This window comes from Podarcis raffonei, chromosome 6 (assembly GCF_027172205.1).
Source record: "Podarcis raffonei isolate rPodRaf1 chromosome 6, rPodRaf1.pri, whole genome shotgun sequence".
NCBI lineage: Eukaryota > Metazoa > Chordata > Lepidosauria > Squamata > Lacertidae > Podarcis > Podarcis raffonei.
Window position 1 is genome coordinate 59,986,477 of NC_070607.1, and position 27,795 is coordinate 60,014,271.

General features: G+C 42.7%; 1 protein-coding gene across 5 annotated transcripts in view; it reads left to right on the top strand.

The window, feature by feature from the left end:
* SRGAP2 (SLIT-ROBO Rho GTPase activating protein 2) overlaps positions 1–27,795 on the top strand; it is a 204,421-nt gene that overhangs the window by 84,760 nt on the left and 91,866 nt on the right. For all 5 annotated transcript variants that reach the window (XM_053393341.1, XM_053393343.1, XM_053393345.1 and 2 more), the window contains one exon: positions 11,896–12,058. In XM_053393341.1, coding sequence (XP_053249316.1) covers positions 11,896–12,058 — 163 coding nt within the window. The remainder of the gene's footprint in view (positions 1–11,895; positions 12,059–27,795) is intronic.

Consider the following 27,795-nt stretch of genomic DNA (forward strand, 5'->3'; position numbering starts at 1 on the left):
AGCATTATTAAAACCTTCCAGATCTAGGACATCGGTGTTTTCCAACAAAAACCAATCTTTCAGCCAGCAGAAGGCTGCAGCTTCATAATACAACCTCAAGTCCGGCAGGGCAAACCCCCCTCTTTCTTTCGAATCTGTTAATATTTTAAACTTTATTCGGGGCTTTTTGCCCTGCCAGATAAATCTAGATATATCCTTCTGCCATTTTCCAAAGCAATCCACTCTGTCCACGATCTGTAAGGTTTGAAACAAAAATAACATTTTCGGCAACACATTCATTTTTATAGCTGCAATTCTTCCCAACAAGGAAAGTTTCAATCTTGACCAAATTTCTAAATCCTTTTTAACTTCCAACCAACATTTCTCATAATTATCCTTAAATAAATTCAAATTCTTGGAGGACAAATAGATCCCAAGGTATTTCACTTTTTTAACCACATTCAGTTCTGTTTCTCTCTGAAACCCCTCTGTTTCTGTAATTGTTAAATTTTTGGTCAGAACCTTAGTTTTTTGTTTATTCAACCTAAATCCCGCCACCCGACCAAATTCAGATATAAGTTCGAGAACTCTTTTTGTACTGGATTCTGGCTCCTGCAGTGTCAAAACTAGGTCATCTGCAAAAGCTTTCAGTTTATATTGTTTCACTCCGACCTCTATCCCTTGTACCAACCGGTCCTCTCTGATCATATTCAATAGCACCTCCAGGACTGAAATAAATAACAGAGGGGATAGAGGGCACCCTTGTCGTGTCCCTTTTTCAATTTTAAATTCCTCCGTCACCACATTGTTCACTATTAATTTAGCTTTTTGTTCTGAATAGATTGCATGTAATCCATTCTCAAACCCCCGTCCCACTCCCATCCCCTCCAAGTTCTTCTTCATAAACATCCAAGATATATTGTCGAATGCTTTCTCCGCATCAATAAAGATTAACACCGCCCTTGTGTTCCTGTTAGTCTGCAAAAGTTCTAAAATGTCAATGATGTTTCTAGTGTTCTCATATAAATGTCTACCAGGGAGAAAGCCAGCTTGGTCTTTATGAATTACTTCATTTAAGACTTTTTTAAGTCTATTTGCCAAAATGTCTGCAAATATTTTGTAATCCACATTTAGGAGTGAGATGGGACGGTAGTTTTTAAGCTGAGTCTTTTCAGATTCTGACTTAGGTATCAATGTGATGAAGGCTTCTTTCCACGTTTCTGGTGCCCTCTTCCCATCCATAATCTGGTTACATACCTCCAACAAAGGTTGTATCAAATAGTCCTTCAGAACCTTGTAATATTTGGAGGTAAGTCCATCCGGGCCTGGAGATTTGCCTAGTTGCATATTCTGAATGGCACCTTCAATTTCCTGTGTGGTTATTATAGAGTTCAAGATTGATCTTTTATCTTGAGTTATTTTTGATAGTCCATTTATCTTTAAAAATTGATCTATCTCTGATTCTTTCTGGGGCCCCTGTGCATACAGTTCTTTGAAGTATCTGTGGAAGCACCTCCTAATTTCTTCTGGTTTCTGTACGGTCCTTCCATCAATCTCTAGATTTGTTATCGTGTTTAGCTTTTGTCTTTTTTTCAGCTGCCAAGCTAGCAGCTTTCCACATTTATTTGCTGATTCAAAAGATCTTTGCTTCATCTGTTTTATTTTCCATTCAATCTCCTGATTGATCAATTTTGAGTATTCTGCTTGGTGGAATTTAATTTCTCTCAGCACCTCCTTGGACTTTGGTTTGGTTCTCAGTTTTTTTTCTCCTTGATGTATTTTCTCCAATATTTTGTCCTTCTTTCCGTTCCAGAGTTTTTTCTTGATTGAATTCTGTTGTATCAGAAACCCTCTCATAACAGCTTTACTTGCGTCCCAGATCGTTCTTTTTTCAACTGTAGTATTCAGATTTATCTCAAAATAGTCCTTTAATGTTTTTTGGGCCTTTTTCACAATCTCTTGATCTCTTAGTAGTGTGTCATTCATTCTCCATCTGAAGGAACCGGGTTGAGTTAATCTAAGTTCTATTTTCAAGGCGTTGTGGTCGGAGCATGTTTTTGGGCAGATTTCCACCTTTTTAGTCTTGGGTGCCAGCCCCCTGGAGGTCCAGATTTGGTCGATCCTTGACCAAGACAGGTGGGCCTCAGAGAAAAAAGTTCCTTCTTTACCTAGGGGGTTCTTTGTCCTCCATATGTCGATCAAATCCAGATTGTCAGTCAGTTCGAAAAAAGTTTTGGGCAGTCTGCCATCAGATGTTAAGTTTTGGTTGTAAGACTTATCCATATGTGTAGACACCACTCCATTCATATCTCCCATCATTATGATGTTAGCATAGTCCAGATAGTCCAGCAACGTCTCATGCAGCTTCTTGAAAAATTCTGATTTCCCGTCATTTGGGGCATAAATTCCTAATATCAATATTTTTTCTCCTTGGGTTTGAATTTCAATTGCCAAAATTCTTCCTTGTTCATCCTTAAATAGAAATTTGGGTATCAGGCTCTCCTTAGCATAGATCACCACTCCTCTTTTCTTTACTTTGTCAGACGAAATAAATTCTTGGCCTAATCTTTTATTTACCAAAACCTTCCTGTGGAGCCTGGTCACATGGGTTTCTTGTAGGCAAATAATGTCCAATTGTTCTTTCTTCAATATGTGAAATAACCTCCTTCTTTTCTCCGGGGAATTTCCGCCATTTATATTCCAACTGAGTAGCCGCAGAGACATCCTGAACTATTCTGCTACACCTAGAGCGGTGTATCTTCTTTCTCCTCTGGTTCCGAAGGTGCAGGTATTGCTCCACCTGGGTTGGGTATAGGCCAATTAGCTGCTGCTTCTTTTTGGAGGTCTTCTCCGTGGTCGTGCTGGAACTTTTGTAAGTCCTCTGGTGATCTTATTTTAACCTTCTTCTGTTTGTAAGTGAATGATAGCCCTTGTGGGAACTCCCACCTATAAGGAATTGTGTTGAGTCTCAGTAACTTAGCCAAATCTGAGTAGGTGGCTCTCAAGTCCAATAACTGTTTAGGAATATCTCGATAAATTTCCACCCTTTTCTCTTGTATCACAATTGAGTTTTTGAAGTGTAGGCCTAGTATTTTGTCTCTCTCCTCCCTTGATCTCAAAGCTATTAAGCAGTCTCTGGATCTATCTTTTCTTACTAATCTTCCCAACCGAAAAGCCGATACAATTTTAAAATCAATTTCTTCTTTTAAGTCCCAGAACTTTGTAAACTCTGTTGTCAAAAGTCCTTTCAAATCTTCTTGTTCAATTTCTGGGACTGCCCTTAGTCTAAGGTTGGTCTCGCGATTTTTCAATTCCACCAACGAGAGATAGGTTTGTTGGTCCCCTATCTGTTTATGAAGAGGCTTGACTTCCGCTTTAACTTCCTCGACTTCTTTTTTAGCTGATGTTGCAATTTGAACGGCTTCCCCTGCCAGTTTACGATTCTCTTCTGTTGCTCCTTGCAATTTTTCAATTGCTTGAGTATGTTGGGAAACCTGATCTGTCAATTTCTGAATCGAGGATGTTGCTTGGTCAATTTTTGTTGATTGGTTATCAATTTTTTGATTTATTGCTGACAGTTGTTCCAAAACTTGTTTCAGTACTGCCTCAGCTCCTCCTGCTGCCATATCTTCCTCTTCAGATTTTTCAGGCTTTTCGGTTTCTACTTTTTGTGTCGCAAGCACAGCTGGAACTGATAATCTACGTCCCTGAGTTAAAGTTGTTTGCAAAAGCTGTGCTTGCTTTTTTGCTTTCTCTTTCTCCTTAGCTTCCTTAGCTTTGGCTGCTCTTGTCTTTCCTGTGCCACTCATCAGTCAACGTTCAAGGTCAAGTGTTGTAATCCCATGGGAAAGGCAAGTCCAGAATTAAAAACAGTCTATTGAGAGAAGGTAAACAAAAAAAACTTTCCCAGGCCTCTGTATTTCCAATGTCCTCTAGGGGGAGTGCCACCAAAGTTTTAATAAGAAGAAGGTAACTTTCCACAATTAAAGTCTCTTTGTTCCAACTTTAAAAACAATTTTAAAAACAAATTAGTTCCAGCACGCTAAAAAAAAAGTCCTGCAGAGCCCTTTTCAACATATAACAAAGTTCCAGCAAGGTGCCTGCAATTGTATCCACTTCAGCTAGATGAGCTCAAAAGTTACAAAAGTATCTGGAAGCTTGCAACAGTTCCGCAGTTTAAACAACTTTACCCGGCCACCCGGGAATTTGGGGTTAGAGTCTTCCCTTGCCCTTGGGGTGTCCGCTCCAGGTCAATTTTATACTGTATTTATTCTTTAAAAATAAAATTCAAATGTGCACGAAAGTCCCGATTTAAAGCTTCAAAGCTTCCCTGTTCACAGCGCTTTCCGCTCTTTAGACCGTCTGCTTTGATCTTGAAAGCAGTGTCGGAAGACGGACTTCCTCTTTCTCGTCTCCCGTTTTTAGCCAAATTTTCCGATTTAATTTGTAAAGTCTTAGGTCCTTACTCACGGGTTTGATGTTTCAGCCCGATGTTTCTTGGAAGAAAGGTCAGCGCTCATCCGTGACAGCCGCGCGGCTTCGCCTCCGCAGAAAGAGCGATGAACCCACAGCACCGCTCCCCCTCCTTCACTCCGGAGCCCCTTACGGGGTTCCTTTTGTGATTTCGGGGTCGCTCCAGGTGCCCGCCGGGTCCCACGGCCACGGACTCTCTCTGCCCGTGGTTTATCTTGATGGGTTGCCGCTGCGCCGTCGCGAGCAACCCTTTTCTGCGGTGCCCCTCTTCAGAGCTCGAAGAGGTCCGCCATCACGGTTTTGCGCCGCCTCCGGAAGTGCATATGTGAACATTTTATACTGGTTCAGAGGTGCAAACTATTTGTTGTTCCTTATACATGTTTACCTTAGACCCCTTCTGAAAAGATCAGGAGGATATGCCCCTCTATTTTATCATTATAGTAACCTTATGAGTCGGATTACAGCCTTTCTCAACCTGTGGGTCCCCAGATGTTGTTGAACTACAACTCCCATTACCCTAGCTAGCAAGGCCAGAGCTCAGGGATGCTGGGAGTTTTAGTCCAACAACATCTGAGGACCCACAGGTTGAGAACTGCTGGATTAGAATGAGAGAGAGAAAGTAATGCGTCCATAAACACCCAATATGCTTCACACCCATGCAGGGATTTAAACGCAGGTGTCATTGGTCCTAGTCCACTAGTATACCAGCTGTGAGAAACCTGTGGTCCTCCACATGTCGTTGGACTCCAATAACCATCAACTCCAACTAGCAAGGCCAGGATTGGAATTGTAGAGGAGAGGAGTTATGATCTATCCCTGCCCTTTATCATATCAGTTCTAGTTGATAGTGTAAATAGTGTGGTCTTGAGAATTAGTCCACCTTTGCTGCTATATTTCTGGTGCCATCAGCACACACTGGACCTGCCTGTAACCTGTCCTGGAAGCAGAACATGGGGGGGGGCTCTCTGCATCTCCCACATCCCCCGCTGTTGCCCCCACTACAGCTTCCCATGCAGCACAAATGGTTCCTGACGAACCGTGTGGAAATGCTGAGTTGGGACATTTGAGAAATATCTGGTGGAATATTTGATCCCTAATCAAGAACACTGTGCTCAATGGTCTTTTGTAATAGTTTTGTAATTGTTGAATTGGCAGCTACCCGCCCTTTATCTGCTTTTAGTCAGGAGTGGGAAGACTCGCTGGGTGTTCTTTCTATATTGAGTTGTGGAAGGCTCTTTTCTTCTCTTGAGCCAGAGGCTTCTACATGTGGCGTGTCCCATCCGTATGCAAAGAAGGGAACCCCGCAAATGAGTTTCATACTTTCTGTATTACCAGAAAGCATGGCTGTGCGCCAGTGGAAGTGTGTGTTGCCAGCTATCCTCATGATCTTTAGGATGAATCAGCCTGTTTGATAATTGTGTCCTCTGATTTCGATGCCCAACTGTTCTCTTCCCTCCCCCTTTCCCGTTTTTAAAAGGAAGATTTTGTGTGGCTTGCTTTCGTGGGGAGAAACACCCTCCTCTGTTTAATTCCAGATGAGCTTTAAAGTGAATTCTACAGCTGTTGGAAACATTCCTGCCATAGTCTGGCTTAAAACAATATTTTTATTATTGTCCCTTCCAAGTATTACACAATACAGTGGAAAAAAGAGTGCATGTAAACAAATGATAAAAGGAAACTAAGTAATCTAGGCAAGTTAGAAAATCAGAAATACAATTTCCTGGGAAGTTGTCTGATGACAGCTCCTTTTACAGAGCTCAAGGGGGTTTACATACTTCACCTCCGCTCAATTTTCACCTCACAACAACCCTGTGAGGTAGGCTAGGCTGAGAGGCAGTGACTGGCCTAGGCTCACACAGCGAACTTTGTGGCTGAGTGGGGATTTGAACTCTTGTCTCCCAGGTCCAGCACTCTAACCACAACACCACACTGGCACAGTTCATTGAGACTTGTAGGTGACCTTCCCACCTGCTATTATCTGAGTTACTGCTCTTGCTTTAGCAAGGCAGTATACAGCTTGTGTTTGTAATACCTAGCCTCCTCCATATATTCTGTTGCCGACAGGTTGCAGTATTTTTTCAAAGTAGTATGTGTAGAAAAAGGGTTCTTCAGCTGGCAGGCAGCCTTAAACACCCCTCTCTCCACAAATGTGCATATTTAGCACATGTGTAGAATAACAAAGATGGCGGCCACAGCAGATAAAGACCACAACTTCCAAAGAAGGAACCTGCCTTTAAACAGGCTTCAGCATATCTGCTCGCCACTCAAGTGCAACACAGCCCTCCAAAAAGTGAGATGAGTAGCTGACTTTCTCCTTAACTTCAAAGCTAGACGGATAAAATTGTCTGTTGCAGATCCCTGACAACCCTCTAGCTCAAGAGCTGAGAGGACAACCAAGGACTGTTTGGCAGCTGCATGGTCAAGGCCCTCAGAGAGGCTTAGTCATGAAGGGCCAAACCAGCAGGCCTCAGTTCCACCCAAGCCTTTCCCACTGACAAAAGCTAGAAGGACTTGACGGGTGGGGAAGGGGCCTAGTGACTGCACTTTATTTATTTATTTATTTATTTATTTATTTGGCGTGCAAGGCCAGTGAAAAATTGTAGATCTGTCATTATTCATGACTTGGGGTAATAATTATTTTTATCTATCTATCTATCCATCTATCATCTATCCATACATACCCCACCCATCTGGCTGGGTTTACCCAGCCACTCTGGGCAGCTTCCAGCAAAATATTAAAATACTATAATTCATCACATATTAAAAGCTTTCCTGAACAGGGCTGCCTTCAGATGTCTTCTAAAATTCAGATAGTTGTTTAGGAATGTTGATTATGAACGGACTACAGTATTTGCCCAGATCCTGAATTGAACTTTAAGATTACCCCAAACCAGAGTTACCAGTAGTCAGATGGTGCTGCAAAACCAGAATGGGAAATGTGGGAGGAGGAACCAAGAGCATTTTCTTGTTGGTGAGTCAGAGAGGAAAGGGAAGTATGAAATCATTTGACCCAATCCTTAAACCAGGGGTCAGCAACCTTTTCCAGCCATGGGCCGGTCCACCATCCCTCAGACCATGTGGTGGGCTGGACTATATTTTGAAAAAAAATATGAACGCAAATAACCCAGCGATGCATTTTAAATAAAAGCACACATTCTACTCATGTAAAAACATGCTGATTCCTGTCCGCAGGCTGCATTTAGAAGGCGATTGGGCCGGATCTGGGCCTTAGTTTGCCTACTTCTGCCTTAAACCCATAGTTCACAGTTACATCTGTGGTGACCCCACTGCTTATGTGTTGGTTTTCAAGAAAGAGAAGGAGAAATGTAAAAACTGAAGCGCATCCAAAATGAGGTCTCAAGGATGCTGAAAAAAATAAAGATTTTATTCTTCAACAGCCTACATGGATTTTTTTCTCACAACTGCCCACAGCCTCCTGAGAGATGTTCTTTTGTTTTTCGCTTTCTAGAAGGGAAAATAAATTCAGAGTATAAAGCAGAACTAAAGGTGGCTTATTGTTTAAGCAGAGGTTGGATGGCCATCTGTCATGTATGATCTAGTTGAGATTCCTGCATTGCAGGAAGTTGGACTAAAAGACCCTTGTGATCCCTTCGAATGCTACAGTTCTATGATTCCAACTTAATTATTTACAAAATCATGGCTAATTCTAGGTTTCTGCTTTACTAAGGAAATAATAAGATAAGTTTGAATATAAGAATTCTAACAATAAGAAAGCATATTAATAGGTTTATCAAAATCTCTTTCTATTGCACATTATCCTAAGTATGTTCTGGTTCTCTGGATAGTAAAGCAAACTCATTTGTGTACAAAAAATTATCTCCTTGCACAGACATTTAAACCCCAAACAGACTTAAAACTGAGATGATCATACCATTCAGATAACCCTTTGGAAAAAAATAATTGCCTTGAACTACTTCTTGTAGCTGCCTTGGAATAATCCAGTAAAGATCCTGTATTCTCAGTGATTTTTATAACACCTGCTTATAGTTGCTGAACGAATCCAAAAGCAGAGGCTGTTCTTTCAGCACTACAAATATCCCCTTAATCCCTGGATTATTCCAAGTCTGCTACAGAGTCCCCTGATGTGCCCTGCATCCCAGTCCCCATTTGCTCCTTTTTTTACTTTTAGCAGCCCTTCATCCCTGTTGTCTACAGTCTAGCTACTCCTTTACCCTCATGAATGTTTGCATCCTTCCTCCTGCTTTTTACACTGAGTTCTCCCTACCCATTTTTCTTTGCCTACTTACAGGGTCATATGTTTTCTACACATTTGCTGTGCATGCATAAAATGGCATCTTTCAAACCTCTGCTTTAATTTTAGAATAGTGAGTTTTTCGCCCTTATGGTGGCACAGAAGACCTTGAATGACTGGGCTGCCCGGGCCTGCCTTGGGCCTTTCCAAGGGACAGGACTAGAGCCCCCAAATGATTAAGGGGGTGGAACAACTTCCCTGTGTGAGGAAAGGTTTCAACATTTGGGACTTTTTAGTTTAGAGCAGGCACGTCCAAGAGGTAGATCGTGATCTACCAGTAGATCACTGGATGTTTGTGGTAGATCACTGGTAGATCACTGTCTCCCCCCAAATAAGCTCAACAAGTTTGGCTCCCCTAAAAAAGCTCAACATTTTTGGCCTGGCCCCCAAAATTGAGCCTTCCCCCTTCCTAAAAAAAAGCTCAGCAACTTTGAGCTGAACCCCATAAAAGGGGGTAGATCACTGCCAGTTTTTAACTCTCTGAGTAGATCGCAGTCTCTTGGGAGTTGGCCACCCCTGGTTTAGAGAAAAGGCAAGTCAGAGGTGACAAGATAATCATGCAGAGAGAATATAATATATTATTATAGAGAGTGGATGGAAAAACTTCTCTTGAAAGAAAGAAAGAAAATGTTGCAAGATATATATATATGTACACTTACTAAGTTTGCATAATGCAACCCCATCAATGAACTGAGGCTTCATTTGTGCAGAATTTTGATGGGCGAGAGGAACATAGAACATGCACAGTCTTGCGTTTGATTTTGTCTTAAGCACCTTGGGGAGAAGATATCACTGGTCTCCATTATAGACAGCATTCACCCCTGGCTGCTGCTTGACCTCTGCTGTGAATTGCACCTCTGATAATCCATGGATGCCAGGGTTGACTATGGACTTTTGGCCAAAAAACCCCATGTTCTGAATCAGATCCCCACTACGACTGTGGTTGTCTCACTAATAAGTGACAGCAAATGGGAGAGGATTGGACTTATTCCCCACTCTGTCGTCATTTAATTTTTGTAACTGAAAATTAAAAAGGGTCTTGACCTAGTGTCTAAGAGCCAGTGTGGTGTAGTGGTTAAGAGCGGTGGACTCGTAATCTGGTGAACCGGGTTCGATTCCCTGCTCCTCCACATGCAGCTGCTGGGTGACCTTGGGCTAGTCACACTTCTCTGAAGTCTCTCAGCCTCACTCACCTCACAGAGTGTTTGTTGTGAGGGGGAAAAGGGAAAGGAGAATGTTAGCCGCTTTGAGACTCCTGAAGGGGAGTGATAAAACGGGATATCAAATCCAAACTCCTCTTCTTCTTCTTCCTCCCAGATAAGTGAGTTGTTGTTGTTGTTATTGTTGTTGTTGTTGTTGTTGTTTAGTCGTTTAGTCGTGTCCGACTCTTCTTGGCCCCATGGACCAGAGCACGCCAGGCACTCCTGTCTTCCACTGCCTCCCGCAGTTTGGTCCTAATCTTTATTTGTGTTCTTTTCTGCTAAGATTTTTTTGGAGGCCGTAGCAATGAGGAGAACACATTACAGGAGAATAGAGCAAGAGGTTTTGACACTATGTAAGTCTATTTCAATGTTATAGCTGTTGTTTTTGAAAAATTCGGTATAGATTATTGTAAGGTGCTGTGCAGCCATTCTCCTTTCAAAGAAAAAGAATCATAGTGTCCTAAGAGAGCCCAGGGAAGTTGTTTATTTATACAGCCAGTGTGTGTTATATTTAAAAGCCCTGTTATTTTTATCAATACTTTGCTGTAAGGATAAATGGTGAGTTAGTGAGCATTTGTTAAACATCCTGTCGTGAGATGCGCCTCGTGGCTGCTCCGAGGAGAAGTGATTGTGGTCATTGTTCTGAGAAAGTTACCGCCCTGCTTTCTGTTCCCTTATAGTGAACATTCAGTTTCTGGAAGGCTACAGTTCACAAGGTCCTCAAGTAGCAGACCTGTAGCTTTCTCTCAGCATGTCATCTAATATTTCTCTACTAGGGTTGATTTACGGATATGATCTTGTTGAAATCTGGTTTGTACAGATCGGTGGAAAGAGACTGCTAGCAAAGCCATCAGGAGCTTTAGTGATACTTCACCCTGAAGATGATCATTCTGAAACAGAATGAAACAATATTTTAAATTTTATTGTATTTTTATCTTATTTGGCTTAATTTTGCAGGGTTTAGTGGCTTACAGTGCAATCTTAGCTTGGGTTTTATCATCACTAGGAACTAATTTAAGACCTTTCTGGTGAAAAATTATGTATAAATAACAAAGAACAATAGTCTTTAAATAAGTTTTATATCTGTATCTATCTGTATCTATCTATCTATCTATCATCTATCTATATCTATCATCTATATCTCTATATCTTCCGCCCATCAGGCTGAGTTTCCCTAGCCACTCTGGGCGGCTTACAACATAGAAAACAGCAAAACACCAAACATTACAAAACAAGATATCTTATACAATCAACAAACAAACCAATACATCAATAAAAACCAATAACAATTAAAATAACAATAACAACAGTTTACAGTTATACCCAAATTAAAGTAACTGCCGACTCCAACTAAACATTTAACCATCAACAACCCAACAAAAATGAAACAGAAGAACCAAAATTAGAACTGTTTAAAACTTTTAAAACATTTTAGCCAGTTGCCCCAACCCAAGAGTTGTTCTAGCAATGTCCCAGTGGACTCCCAGGAAGCTTTTAGCTGCTCAGAGTGAGTCTGGGTTCCGCCCCCTAGGCCAGGTGAAGATGGGCCTTGCAGCAGGGAGCGGTCTTCCTTCCAGCACTCATGGCAGCAGCAGGTTGTGTACATAAGAACATACAAATAGCCTGCTGGATCAGGCCAATGGCCCATCTAGTCCAGTATTTTTTACTTACATTGGCCGTCCAGATGCCTGTGAGAAGCCAGGGATCACAACATGAGCACAAAAGCAATCTCCCCTCCCATAGTTTCCAGCTACTGGAATTGTAAATTGTTGTAAAAGTTGTGCTTTAATTCCTGATAACTGCCTCAATTTTTGCATTTTGAAAACTTCAATGTTTCATAGTACATGTACATTACTACTATACAATGGTACCTAAGAAAAGTTCAGTATATTGTATTGCATCACCTTTGCCTCTTATATGGAAAAAGACAAGGATAAAAATAACATTTTGGTTCTGCTTTTCCTGCAGGAAGGATCAGAATGTTCTTTCACCTGTCAATTGCTGGAACCTCCTTTTAAACCAGGTGAAGCGGGAGAGCAGGGACCACACCACCTTAAGTGACATCTACCTGAACAACATCATCCCTCGGTTTGTTCAAGTCAGTGAGGATTCTGGGCGACTTTTCAAAAAGGTAATGCTTTTATTGCTACATGCATTATTTCATAGCTTCAGAGATGGCTTTTGGTGACATAACACAAGTGAAGTTGTCCCCTTGTTGCATCTGAATTAGATTACTGTTATGTGCTGTATGTGGAGCTGCGTCTAAAGACTGGTTGGAAATTATAGTTGATCCAGTATGAAGCTAACTGGCTGTTGATTTGGGCACATAGGTCAAACATGTTTTTCATTGAATTACTAATTAGCTTCTGGGCTCAATTCAAAGTGCTGGTTTTGATCTTTTTAAAGACCCAAATGGTTTAGGACCCAAGCATTTTGAGATACTTGTCCTGGCAGAATCCTAAGTGAGCAAGGGTTACCCTAACAGCAGCTTCCTAGCACAAGAGAATCAAGATTACAATAGTGTAATTTCTTCCATTGGTGTCCTGCTGTGCTTCTCAAATGCAAGTGGCTTTCAGAGTGATCCTATTGCACCCAGTAGGCAATACTTTGAGGCCAGGACCTCTCTGTGACTATTATACATGTTTTATAATCAGGCAGAGTGCTCCTTTTCTATAAAATGTGATCATGGCAGTGGTGAAATAGCTTTTTACAAAGCAGGGCGCTGAGCAGGGATACAGACTTCTCCAAAACTACCTCTTCCCCTTATCATTGCTTCATTTTAAAAGATAAAAAAGGGAATTAAATGGATTATCCCTTGCATTTATTAAATATGGCTAGGTATGGTGTGGCAGCCTCTAGATCAGGGTTGGCATGCATGGGATCGTGTCCAATTACCCCCCCTTTTTAAACCATCTGGAAAAGTTTAATAGTGATAACAAGCTTTTATGAAGTCACTGCCTATGGGTATGTGCATTACCTGATACTTCTTTATTTTTTTGGTTTAAACATGCACATCCTGCCTTTTCTAAAAAGTTGAAGCTGGCTAACCAGAAAAAAGAACTAAAATAACAATAAACAAATACAGGGGGGGAAATTACAGATAGCATAATTATTCAAAAACCCTAGTAGCAGAGGATACTTAAAGGCATTGCATTGCCCTATAATCCTATCAGGAATGTTTAAGGGTATGTCTAGCACCCTTCAGGCCTATGTGTTCATTTTACACTCTAAAATGCCTGTATTTGTGTGGTGCTCCTGAAGCAGAGGTGGCAGTACCATTTGTTTCCAAGTAATGTGAAAGTAACAGCTTTATTTGACCTTCTGAAACTTTTTGCTAATTAAATTATCATTGATTAAGTACTTAGAAGGGATTATTGAGTAACAGGGACCCTTTAGTTTCCCTTAATCTTCGTAGAGGATAAGTAATGTTTCTACATTATACTCTTGAGGACAACATGAAAAACAAATCGGCTGGCTGGCAAGCACAAAGGATTTCTTTGGGAAAGTGTTCTAATATAACACAGTCGCTTGGCTGGAAGCATTGTCCCCACCCCCACTTGGTTAATTTCACTGTAATTTGGTGATCAGATACCCATGTGCATTGTTGGTTAGAGCAGGGATGGAGAACCTGTGGCTCTCCAGATGTTGTTGGACTCAACTCCCATTATCCCTTGACCCCCATCCCTGGGTTAAGAGCGCTTTACCAGGACCAGGGAGACCTGGGTTCAAAACTCTACATCAATTGACTAGGTGATATTGGAGCAGTCATTATCTCTTAGCCTCACTTGAGAGAATGATGTTTGCCACCTTGAGCATCTTGGAGGATAGCTAAAATAAAAAAGTAGCAAATAAATCAAGAGTTGGGATATTTCTTTAACTTTGCCTACACAAAGACTTCTGTAGTTTTAACTGTGTAGCTGCCATTCAAAGTAAAATGGCATTCTTTGGCTACACTCCTATTAATTACAGTCAAACCTCAGTTGTTGAACATAATGTGTTCCGGAAGCCTGTTCGGCTTCTGAAATGTTCGGCAACTGAGGCACGGCTTTCGATTGGTTGCAGGAATTTCCTGCACTCAGCAGAAGCCGCGTTGAATGTTCGGCTTCCGAAAAACATTCGAAAACCAGGACATTTAATTCTGGGTTTTCAGTGTTCAGGAGCTCAAACGTTCTGAAACGGAGGTGTTCAGGATCCGAGGTTTGACTGAAGTACATATTGTATGGAAAAATGAGTGACTCAGGCTACAATCCAGTGCATGCTTTCTTGGGATTAAGTCTTTGCTTAAATCTTCTCTAGAGTGGTACCTCAGGATGCGAACGGGATCCGTTCCAGAGCCCTGTTCGCATCCCGAACGGAACGCAAGATACGACAGTGTGTCTGCGCGTGCGCGGGTCACATCTCGCTGCTTCTGCACATGCGCGTGACGTCATTTTGAGCATCTGCGCATGCGCGAGCGGCGAAACCCGGAAGTAACACACTCCGTTACTTCCGGGTTGCCGCGGAGCGCAACTCAAATGCACTCAACCTGAAGCACATTCAACTCGAGGTATGACTGTATTGAAAAATCTGCATAGAGCTTGTGCACTTTTTTCTGGCAATAGTGGCAACATGCTATTGAATGCTCTTTTGGTCATCATGGTGCAGAAGCTAAGGAGATGAGGTCCAGTTACTTCTGAACAGCTACTTCTGAACTGTGCTGTGAGGTTGGGCGGTGTTGGGGCTGCTTTGCAGTGGCTCATGATGCCACCAATTTGCACCTTTGCAACCTGCCAGAGGCTTCTGTATAGGTTGCCCTGCACTGCACATTCTAGGACAGCCTTCCCTAATGGGCGCTGCTCATACGTTGTTGCATTCCAACTCCCAGCAGCTCTGGCTAGCCTGGCCAGTGGTCAGGGACAATGGGAACAGTAGTTTAAAAAAAAAATCTGGACGGTATCAAGTTGGAGAAGGCTGGTCTAGGCCCTCCCTACTAAATTAGGTCTAGTAGGGAAAATTGAATTACCCTCCCTCTCCTACTATTTTTTTTTATAAAGCATGAAATGGTGGACTGGGAGGAAGCTAATAGTTACATTGCTAAGAAAAAGTACAATAATGAATTCTATGGGAATTCTATGGGAATAGAAAATTAATATAGATAACATGATTTTAAATGGCACGTAAAAAAATATATCTTGGTTTGTTTTCCACAAGCAGAGCTCTGTTGTTTTGCCTCAGGTTTTGCAAAGACAGGAGCTGTTACTTGTTAGAATCTAGTATCCAGATAACAGGTCTGCCAAGTTGGTCAAATGCCAGGATAGTTTCTTCTCTTAACTCTCTTTACGCTTGCTATGTGTCACTAGCACATAATTCTTTGCACCAGTCCCTCCTGGGGAACCTTTCTCAGACTGACATGTGATATGCGGAATGGAAATAGTTTGTGACTGAACCCAGAGCCACTGGTGATTGTGCTCTTTGCTGGAAAGCTCTCTCAATTTCCTGCATCCCAATCAACCTGACAAGTGTGAACTAGCACAAGACTACTGATAAAGCCCAAATATCAAAGCGCTTAAGGGGCAGATTTGTTAACCAGCAAATAGCCAGTGTCTAAATGTAGAATTATGAAAGAAAGCAGCACTGTAGGTACCGCACCATTTCTAAGTGCTTCATTTAGTATGTATAATTGTACTTGCTACATGCCATCTAAATGTCTGAAAGCAGCTGTTATTTAAAAAAATAACCCCTTCAGATATTATTCAAGGGAAATAAGATAGTTGATTTCCAGCTGTTTTGCAAATGGACTAGACATTAAATTGCAATTTGCTCCAACTTCATTTTGTTGTTGTTGCAAGATTGTGTACTTCAAATCCAGCACATAAACAATGTTGATATTTGTAATTTTTGTTAAACAAGAGATCCATGCTTTTGCAGCCACTGGGTGAGTGTGGCTGCAAATAAAGTATTTTAATTGTTTCCCTAGGGGCTATTTGCAGAAGTCAACTGATCACAATTTTCAGTGTTACGGGTATCTGTGCCCTAACGCATGAATGATTTCCAAAAGTTAGCTCAGTTGGTAGAGCATGAGACAATCTCAGGGTTGTGGATTTGAGCCAGACCTTGGGCAAAAGATTCCTGCATTGCAGGGGGTTGGACTAGATGCCCCTCATGGTCCCTTCGAACTCTATGATTCAGTGATCTAAGAGCAATCCAAGGTGAAGAAAAATATCAAGATGCATGTCGCACAAGGCGAAAATTAGCTGTCCTCTGTGGGCAAGTGGCTCTTGGGTCCCAGAAATTAGCTGGTTGCCTCTTCCGGACGGGACTGCACTCCCTCTGAAGGAGCAGCCTGGGGGTGCTGCAGGATTCAGCATTGTCCCTGGAAACCCAAGTGGCCTCAATGGCTAGGAGTGCCTTTCACTTACCAGGCTTTTGACTATTCCTGGACTGGGACAGCTTGACCACAGTGATTCAGGCATTGGTACCTTCCAAAGCGGATTACTACAATATGGTGCTTAACTCACGCTTAATTTGGAAGCTGCAGTTCGTGTAAAATGCTGCAGCATGATTGCTGACAGGAGTGAAAGTCTGTCAGCATATTACAACTGCGCCCAGTGATCTGCACTAGTTCTAGTTTGCTACCGGGAATTGTTCAGGGTGTTACAATTGGTATATAAATCCCTTAATGCAGGGATGAGAAACTTTTTTGGGTTCATGGGCCAGATCCTTAACAGGATCGGCCTCACAGGCCAAATTCTGCAGATGGGTGCAGTTACCTACCTGTCCATAACTATTCATACGATAGTGCACAAATGACTTTTAAATCTCTAACGTTGGTCATTTAAGGGATGGGGTTGGGGAAGTGGTTCTTTCTGCCCTAGGGTGGGGAAGGGGAGGAGGAGAAAGAAGGCATCACGTGTGAGGAGTTCCTCCAGCAACAGTTCTGCAAAAATGCAGATCCGCTGCTGGAAGGACTCACACACACTTAGTGATGGATTTACATATAAGCTAAACAAGCTATAGCTTAGGGCCCCACTCTCTTGGGGGCCCCCCAAAAAATTAAAGAAAAAAAACCTGGATGTACATTTCCAAAATATAAGATAAAAAACAAAATAAAACCTACATACAGCAACAGTGTTTTGTGTTGTGTAGGCTCCTATTATGTAAGTAATGGGCCCCGCCTGCTAGCCTGCTCCCTTAAATATCACATATAAAGGGCCCCATTACCTTCAGTAGCTTAGGGTCTCATCAAGCTAAATCTGGCACTGCACACACTGCCTGTAAAATGGGGGCGGGGGCGGGGGAGCATGGCTTTGCAAGAATTCCAATCCCACCCCCACCCCGTAGGAGGAAGCCTGTACCTTGGAAGTCAAACGGAATCCGTTCCGGAAGTCCGTTCAACGTCCAAAATGTTCGGAAACCAAAACACAGCTTCCGATTGGCTGCAGGAAGCTCCTGCAGCCAATCAGAAGCCGCGGAAGCCCCATCAGACGTTCGGGTTCCAAAGAACGTTCACAAACTGGAACACTCACTTCCGGGTTTGCGGCGTTGAATGCCAAAATGTCTGAGTACCAAGGCGTTCGGGATCGAAGGTACAACTGTAATTTATAGGCAATGTGCACAAGAGAAGTCCCTCCAGCAGTGGATCTGCAGAAAGCAAGGGGGAGAAACATGCATTTATGATATGAGTTACTGCTTTAGTGTGACAGCATCTGCTCCCATTTACATGAAACCAGTTTACAACTCAGTGCCTGTTTACATTTGACCAGGTGCTTTTGTTACACTGCTTTAACGGAAAACAGTCTACACCTGCTGAATTTTTATGTTACTTTTAATTGTATTGTTTCATCACAGATGTGCTTGCTGTGGGGACTCTTTTGGGCAGAGAGGCAGCATATAAATTTAATAAATAGCACGCTTTCATATAAAGTAATGTCCATGTGCAATTAAAGATGCATGCATAAGAAGGTATTTCCCAAATGGGGACAAAAATGACATATCCTGGAAGGGAGAAGGCTGGTCACTGTATCTAGCTTACCAGATTCGAAAAGCTCATTCTGATTCATTTGGGGATAGTTTCCAGATGCACAAAATGCTGGAATTGAAGCTGGGTTGTGACAAATTGCAAAGGCGCGTTTCACTCGAGAGATGAGCTGCTGCATTCTGCACCCGCTGGAGCAAAGCCCCCTTTCAAGGATAGTTAGAAGAGAAGCCTGCCACTATAATCTACCCTTCTGGCTACATAGGCCTGTGTAGCTGTGATAAGGTCTGCGTGAGGCACAGTCACAGCCTGTGGTCATTTTCTCAGAGCCTGGAAGATGCATCCTGTCACAGCTATTGTCTGTGAATCCTGACATCGCAACAGATCCCATAAAGAAGGGTCCTGCCTTTTTATGCACTTCACAGCAAAAAGCAGCTGTGACTTTTCTGTGAAATGTGTGGAAGTAGGTAGCCCAGCCCTCCAGTGAGAAATGTGCAGGCCACAACAAATCCTCTTGTCTCTTCCTGCAAGATTCTTCTTGTTTTGAAGGGAAGGTCTTACAAGGATGGTGCAGGCATGCTGCCTGTCAGGCTCTGGCATGTTTGTCTGTAATATGATTAACTTCCAAACTTCTAGAAGCAATTTATATTTGGGGTTTTTTTTGAAGCTTTTCAGATGTCTGTCGTTCTCAGCCTGGGCTGTCAAGTTCTGCTGCTGTTGCAAGAAGCCTGCAATATGGTCTGACTTAATCTAATTAAGTTTTTTCTCTTCCTATCTCACGATGAAGAGATCCTTTTCAGGGCTGTGATACGAGGAAGGGTCTCATTTGTTTAAGCAGTGGATGGAAGCCTGCCAACCACTTCAAAGGTATCTTTGCTGATAAGGGAAGTCAGGTTTGCTGCCAAAGCCAACGGTTTGAGTGGTGTCTGAGATACGGGTGTGTTGCTAACATTTCTGACCGGCTGCTAGGGGGGCTTTAGTGCCCTCCCAAGGCCTCTCCTTAAAATGCTTGCTGAGTGGCTACAAGCAGCAATATTTTGGGGGGCATTCAAGATGGAAGTGATTCTGGAACCACTTCATGCAACAAGGGAATAAGAAAATGGGGTGGATTTAAATGCCAAGGAGCAACAGGCTGAAGTCAACTAAGTCACTGTGTGAGTGGAATGACTTCTGCAACAAAACTTGCATCCACCCTCACATATCCCAAAATCTGCTCTGGCAGAAGTTCCGTTGTGTAAGTGGAAGTTGTTCTACTTACAAAATTACTTGGCTGGAGACAACCCAAAGATTTGCAGGTACAGTGGTATCTCGGGTTGCATACGCTTCAGGTTACATACGCTTCAGGTTACAGACTCCGCTAACCCAGAAATAGTACCTCGGGTTAAGAACTTTGCTTCAGGATGAGAACAGAAATTGTGCAGTGGCAGTGCGGCGGCAGTGGAAGGCCCCATTAGGTAAAGTGGTCCTTCAGGTTAAGAACAGTTTCAGGTTAAGAACGGACCTCCGGAACGAATTAAGTACGTAACCAGAGGTACCACTGTACTTTGTGTTGAAGTACCTGCACGCTGAGAGCCAGTGTGGTGTACTGGTTAAGAGCGGTGGACTCGTAATCTGGTGAACCGGGTTTGCTTCCCTGTTCCTCCACATGCAGCTGCTGGGTGACCCTGGGCCAGTCATACTTCCCTGAAGTCTCTCAGCCTCACTCACCTCACAGAGTGTTTGTTGTGGGGGAGGAAGGGAAAAGGAGATTGTTAGCCACTTTGAGACTCCTTAGGGTAGTGATAAAGCGGGATATCAAATCCAAACTCTTCTTCTTCTTGAAAAACAAGTTTCTCACTATATGTGGGTTGTACATAAGCCCCATAATGTTTAACAGAGCTGGGCCAGCCATTAGGGAGGCTGAGACCACTGCCTTAGGCACCAGGAGCCCCCCCCCCAGGTAGCACTCACACTGGCGACCTACCTGCCCCACCATTTCCGTCAGCGACGGAGAAGCACCACCTCCATTGGCGCCAAGTTTTGGCAAGATCATGTCACTTTTGGGTGAGATCTCACCCCAAATTGGCACCATCTTGTCAGAAATCAGCGCTGATGGCAATGGCGCTTATCCGCCAGTGGCAAATGTAGATGTGCAGAGGTGTAAGGAGCAGCTAGGTGGTAGCGACAGAGCAGGGTGGCCTTTCCCTTTTCGCATCAGGCAGTGGAACATGATTTACCACCCTTGATGTTTAGCAGTCGGAATCTGCCACTTCAGGAATTCCTGGTTTGGGAGCATCATATCCCAGTCCTATGAGAATCTATTTGTTTTTGTTTAATTCTGACTACAGAATTGGCCTTTGCTTGCAACGCAGACTGGTATTGTTTTATCAAATTGGTTGTGTGAAAATATAGGGCCATTTCGGACTGTCGTAGCTCAGCTTATTAAGGCAAGATGCGCACGAGCCTTGCGAACAGATCCCTTTTGTCATGGCTCATGAGCAAAGGGTGCCTCTAGTTTACCACGGTTCTGAAACTGGTTCAAGTGAAATGGGAATCTATGGTTAGAGATTTCCAGGTTTAATTGTGGCTTGCAGTAAAGGGAGGAGAAATAGCTCTTTGCATGGGTATGTGAATATCTCAGCTCAGTATTGTGCAGGGGGTGGGGGCACATGCAAAAATAAACTGGACCAGCATTATTTGGCTCTGCTAAGAACAGCACTGGTCGTACATTTCTACTATTTTGTGATTCTACAACCCCTCTGGAACCATGTTCCCACATGTGAAAGAAAATAAATAAATAAAGAAGCATAGAAGCCTTAGCATATAAGGGAGAAGGCTAGGTTACAAGCCCTTCTTGCTTCAGTTAGCTCTCTAAGGGAAGGAGGAGGGAGCGGGGGGGGGGGTTGGGTTGGGTGTGGGAGCATTCAAGCATTGGCTGCCATGTATTCAGCCCCAGGAGAGACAGCACCATATGCCTGAACAAGCAGGCTGACTCAAAGTTCTCTTAGGATACATGCTCTTCTTTTTAAGGGGATTCTACATAAATCTGTGGATGCTGTTCCGTTCCGTAGCAGTGACCACATTCCATGAAAATTGCGCCGTTCCAAAACTGTGGAATCTATAGCACTTTAAGAAAAACAACAAAGGCTTTGCTTTCAAATAGAAATAATAATCTGATGAGAGGGGATTGCAAGCCTTAGTCAAAATAATGCAGAGATTGGCACTTCTAGGGAAGAATACATTGTTTCTGCCTTGCCTATAACTAATTATATTACATTTCCCTGTATGAATTCTAATGAAGTTGAGGTGTGAGCCCTACACATTGGCTCACGTTGAGTTCTGATCCTCTCCTTGCAAATCTCAGGAGGGTAGGTTGCTTTGATATTGCTTCCATTCTTCTTTTGTCAGGTTTCTTTTGATTTCTTGCTTTTCTCTTTGTGCAGTACATATCTTTGATTCCTCTGTATTTCGAGCTTTGAGTGTGCTCCTTTTTAACTCTCTTCTGTTTAAATTTATTATCTTCAGATAAAACAGTGTTATGAAAAGGAGCCCAGTCCTTGGATTCCTACCCCCTTCTAACTATTCTGTTTTCCTTTAAGTTTCTGTGTGCGCTCATAATTCTCTGCATGGCGACACCATCATATTTTTAGCAAGATTTCCAGATCTTCTCCTGCTGATGTTATTTACACATATGGCCTCTTTTTACGGAAGAGGCCCTTGTAATTTAGTCTCCTTCATTGCCACTTCTTGCCAATTGCGATAGAAGAGAGAGATGTCTCTGAGTCAAACCAATTTTGACATGTTTTATGAATCTCTTATGTGTGTAGCAGTTTTTGGCATGAAGCAGCAAGCTATGCGTTCGTATTTCAGCTCATTAAAGAATTTTGTCTTGCACATGAAATAGGGTCTGCCTGCTAGACAGAAATGATGTACTCCGGAGGTTAACAAATCTGTATTACCTAACCATGTAGCATTCCCCTCCCCCCGCTTTTCTGTTCTGGCTAGTTTCTGAACAGACAAATTTTCTTCTGGTTCCTTTAGCTCCTTAACTGCAGCTCAGAGTAACAAGAAGAGAAATCTGAGAACTGAAATGTTTAAACAGCCTTCTTCTTGATTCTGTGCAATTTATTTTTATGTGCAACTGGCCTCTTTAGGCATATTATCAGCTGAGGTGAAAGGTAAATGTTGAGATAGTGCCAAGAAATACAGATCTATATTATATATATCTGTGAGGAAACTAAGCTAATCTCCTAAGTGTGCTTTTCTCTGCATCCATTTCCTTTGCTGGAGTCTTCTAGGGCAGGAGAATCTTTCTTCCCATGTCATGGTTTCCTCTATATTCTCATCCAGTGGCTTAAGTTCATTGTGAGAAGGCAACTGGGAGGTTTTCTTTTCTTGCGGTTGCAAGAATCTGTGAGGCTGTGATGTACTTGCTGGATATCATTCTAAACTCTTGTCCCCTTTGCCACTAAGGAATTGTGTGCAGCTCTGGAATTGTACTTTAGAGTCCTGTTCTTCTTTCTCACTTCCACTTTCTTATTGCTGCTTGGAGAACCACTTGCTCCTCTCTCCTCCCTCTTCCTTATCTCTAAAAAATGAGTGAAGAAAAAAAGACAGAAATAGAGGAAGGCATCCTGTTCATGACAGCACGGTCAGGTGCACGTCTGCATGGAATCTGTGCATCTACTTCAGCTATTCCATGAGCTCCATTTGAAAAGACTGTTGTCTTAAATGTTGCAACGTAACAGAGAACAGTTTTTACTGCTTACCTGCTCAAGCGACTGGCAGCAAGGAAAGATTCTGTGACTTTCTGTGGGGCAGTTTTCATGACTTGGTGTCTGTTCATGACAAGATGGATAATCAAACTTGCACATCTTCCTTTTGGTCAGCTCTGTATACTTCCAAGCCGCCGCACCCCCCCCCCACTTATAACGCTAAATTTCACCTTCTGCTTTCTTAGTTTTAGTTCAAAGGATGGTTGACAAGGGATGCTTTCACTCACCTTGGTGGTGGTAAGGAACTTCCTAATGACAAGGAAGTACTGTAGCTTTCATGGGCTGTTTGCTCCACCAGCCAAATGCTTGTACAAATAAGGGATTCCCCCCACAACTAATATTTAGTCTGGAATTGCTTCCCCATTCTTCTTTGCTTTGATCCCCTTTGGACATCAGTAACATTATTTCATGATAAAAGACTTAGAATTTGAAGGGTTTTTTGCCATATGTAAATACATTAACCGAACTGATTAAATCTATTTAGTCAATATTTTTTTAAGCTTCCCCTCTCTTATGGATCCTTTTACTCACATCTACTCTTGTTGTTAATTCACAAAAGTTTACCGCTTTGTCAGCTCTATCCAATGATCCACTTCAGTCATATTTGTGAACAGGATATGCAGATAAACCACCTTCCCATAACTTCTGAGTTCTTGTACTAACTTTGCTATGTAGAGCTATGGGGAATTTGGTCATGAAAGGTGCTGGTAGCTCATCCTGTTTTGTGTTGTATTTGATAAAAAGTGAAAATCTATAAAATGCAGGAGACATTTTCAAATGATCAATTAAACAATTTTGTAATATTGGCTTGCTAAAGGGTATAATTCTCATAAAAGGTTGTATTCAGACCTTTTGCTCTATAAGACTACAAATAAGATTGGCAGAAAAGGTTCTGAACTGCATTAAACGAGTGCATAAGAAGTGAAGAGACCAGAAATTTAAGACTCTAAATTCTCTGAATTGGAGAGATCCTAGATGTCACTTAATCTGCGCCCTTCAGAAACTCAATTATAAGCATTTTTCTGTCTGACATCTGTGTTTTGAAGAACCTATGATCATGGTAACGGGCTCTGTATCTAATTGCTAATTAAGTACTGGGAGATAGTTCAATTGTTGAGCTTTTTATTAAAAAAAGAGTCATTGCTGCAATCTAAGTAAATGAAGATTCCAATGGCTAGGAGCCATATGATTGCTAGTCCAACAAGGGAGTATTGTAGTTTGGAAATGAACTGCAGGCTTGGGAGGAGGGTAATCAGATTGTCTTGGAACCACAGTTAACTGTTTTGAAACTTGCAGTCTAGGTGCCTAGGGCTATATGAGGAAGTGGTCATCTGTAGCCCTCTCAGCCATGTGCTAAGCCGGAACTGTGTGGTCACCCCCACTCACCCATAGTGCAGTTAAAAACAGGCATATTTTAAGCATTGATCCCAGTTGTCTGAATCTACTCCTGATATCTGGGGTAGAGAAATTATTCGGTGTGTTTTTAAATGATTTAAGCATGTCTTTCACATGGTTTCCAGTGCTCCACATCAGTTTTAGGTATTATTTTATAAAGATGTTTTGCTCCAGGCCAATCACTGTACAACTCAAGGATATCGTTAAATGATTTGCTATAGTTCAAAGTCTGGAAAGATAATTCCTGTCTGTGGTTTGGGTGAGTTGCTAGAATCAGCTCTTCTTAGTGTGGAAAATGAACTGCCCATGCTGCATTTCCATTTACCTTCCCTATATTTATTCACAGAATTGATGTTGATCACTTTAAAAGCATTTTGCTTGGTGTTTGCCAGACTTTGCAATGGATTAGATTCAGGTCATCTAAGAAATGGGCAAGAGCAGCTTGAGGATGGCAGGTTGGTCATCCAGCTGCGGTGCCTGCAGCCATCCATGTCAAGATAATATTTTCCTAGGGGTTTGAGAAAGAGCATCAACGAAGGTAGGGTGCATGAACCTGTCATGAGTGGCACTGAAATTGTGCAAGATGGAGTATAGGGCATTACTTCCAATACTTCACAGGCCTTTGCAGGCAGCTGGCAGAGTGGGCATCTATTGAAGCTATATCCATGCTTCCATTTCATTTTGAAAGGCAAAGCAATATTGGTAGTTTCACGGAGAATCTGATGACTGAGACTTGACAGCATTTAAGATGACAGGAAAGAGTTATTTGGAAGCCAAATTTGTGAGCCAAAGAATTATACAGTAGTGTTGTTTTGACCTAGAATGGAGGTGAACTAGTTTGTCATAACTGAGGAGAAATGCACCTCACCATTATACGAGATTAAAATCTAGATTGTAGTGAAATTTAGGAATGGCACTCGGTTAGTGTGAAAGAGTCCCTTTTACTTCATTGGTTAGAACAAACTGCAGCTGCTTAATTGCTATGTAGTTGCCTTTAAAAACCAAGCCTCTACAGGTAGGCCTCTATAGGTAAATGTTGCTGGCCCTCTTGCAAGTCATTGTTCTAGCCTGAACATAGGATAGATAGTCTGACTCAGGAACATAGGAAACTATTGGCCCATCTAGCTCAGTACTGTGTGCAGGGCTGGCTCTGCTGCAGCCAAAGGGGTGTGTGTGTGTAACAATCTAGTTGGTGGCCAGGGGCAAAAGGAAATTGAGGCAGGATCACGCAGAGGATGGGGATGTAACCATCTAGTTGTCTTGGCAATGAGGATGTGGCTGTGAGTGGCAGTCCGCTTGCCAAAGCAATGGCAGATTCTTCCCAATGCTGTGATATTTGTTGTTGTTGTTGTCGTCGTCATCCATCCATCCATCTTGAGAGACAACGGAGTACACCTCCGGGGGCAAAGTCAAAGTACCATGTTAGCAGCACCAAAGTGACCTCCCCAGGACGCAAGCCTGGGCAGTGGATATGGAAGCCTAGGGCTGCCCAGACAATGAGACCCGCCCCCCTCAGCTTCCCTGATGGTGGTCCAAAGGAAAGAAGAGAAATACGTTAGGCACCAGCTTGGCTGCAGGAGTTTCTGGAAGGAGTCATACAAGGTGCCATCTAACCATCTTAAGGACTCCACACCTGATTTGTGTAGGGTTTGCTCCTTGAGCCTTTTCTTCCCCCAAAGATATCCCGCAAGGCATAGGGGGTTTATACACCCCTACTTGGACTATGTGCTGCACATTAGGTGGGAACAGGTAACACGTGAAGCCTTGGGGCCAAACCAAAGGGACTGGGCAACCGCCGACAAGGGATGTCAAACCCGCCCCCCCCCTTCAGAGTCTGACAGAGTGCCAGGATCCCAGGGAATAGGAGAGGTTATACAGGGGTGATTGTGAAACCGTTACCTCAAATGCGGCCATAGCACACATCCGGGGCCCATTGCCATATCCCTTGCTTAGCTTTAGAAGGAAGCCTTCGGACCATACACATATGCTTGGTTTGCCATGTAAAATGCACTTTCTGCACCAATACACTTTTATGTCTAAAGTTATTCTCTAGGTGCATTTTAATGTAGCTCAGTTTAGTTATTAGAAAATACTAATAAGAGACAATTGAGGTTCTTGAATGAAAATGCATTTCAATTTTTATTTTCCATAGTGTAAGCATTCAAAATAACTGTTGCTGGGGACCCCTAAAATCTCTCTAATCCATAGATTATACTGGTAGTTGGTGGCTTGGTATTTCTGCCTTTTAAAGTCTGGATAGAGAGCGACTCAGAACTTGTAACTATATTGATTGTATGGACAAAAAAGTAGCAAAAGGACTACCTAATTTCCCTGTTGATACATGAAAAATGAACAAAATATCATTTTGACTTCAGTTTTTAGCAACAGAGTAGACCATGCTGATTTTTTAAAGTAGTTATTTTGAAGCAACAAGCTGTGTCTTCTCCCCAGGACTCTCTAACTACGTTTAGAGGGTATGTTATATTTAGGCCATAAAATGTTGACAGCGTATCTAACTTGCCTTTTTTATTAGTGCCCTAAATATTTTGAAGCTGCAGCTGTAATTTTCAGTGGAATGCGGAACAGCCAAGTAAGCATTGCCATAGATCCAAAAAATCTTGATTAAATTAAACGGAGGCTGGGTTAGGCGGGCGGGGGTGCAGTGGGGGGTGGTAACAGGACAAAGAGAGCCTTGAGTAGCCTGCTGTGGTATTCTGAGAGTTAATGTTCCAGTTAACTGTGGCAGTGACCTACGGCTCTGCACGTGATTCATGCACAGACCCAAAGGTAGCAAGCAAAAGACTGCGTGAGTGTGCCTATGTGTATGAGATCGGAGGAGGCAGTGTGTGTGTTTTCATGCACACATTTGTGGCTACTTTTGCTTTTCTAGTCCTTTTTGATGGGGGGGGATGTTACACTAAGGCAGCAAGAAAGCAAGATATTGATCTTGAGGCAAGGCAGCCATGTAATAGTTTGCCCTTCAGCCAGCGTTGCTTTCTTAATGCTAAGCATATGGACCTGTTAGGCTGAAGTTTAAGTTTTTCTGCTCTACTATGTAACTCTTTCATGACCTCCAAGCAGTGGTCATCTGCAATGCATGTACAGCTGAATTTGCGCTTGGTCATTATTAGTTCAGTTAGAAGGGTCTTTGTGTGCCAGATTCTAAGCCTCTGTGAAATCAATCATTGTACACTGAGGTGGGAAACCTCACAGCTGAGGACCACATCTCCAGGCCTCCCCATCCAGCCCTCCCCCCTGGAACAAACAAACAAACAAAGTCCTTTTGACTTCCTGGAATGTGCTCAGTGGAAAGTGGTGTGTGTGTTGAAATTTCTGCGTTTTGTGTGACTGGAATATAGCTTCTTGTGCAAATGAGGATTAAATAAATTGCCTGGTCCACTTTTGCTTCTGGCCCCACACATTACTGGCATGTGGCCCCCCAGAAGGTCCCCGAGAGCCAGTGTGGTGTAGTGGTTAAGAGCGGTAGTCTCGTAATCTGGTGAACCGGGTTCGTGTCTCCGCTCCTCCACATGCAGCTGCTGGGTGACCTTGGGCCAGTCATACTTCTCTGAAGTCTCTCAGCCCCACTCACCTCACAGAGTGTTTGTTGTGGGGGAGGAAGGGAAAGGAGATTGTTAGCCGCTTTGAGACTCCTGAAGGGGAGTGAAAGGCGGGATATCAGGTCCAAACTCTTCTTCTTCTCTTCTTGTGTGTGAGAGGGGGTGTTGATTGTTGGGCTGAAAAAGCTCCCCCACTTATGTTTCC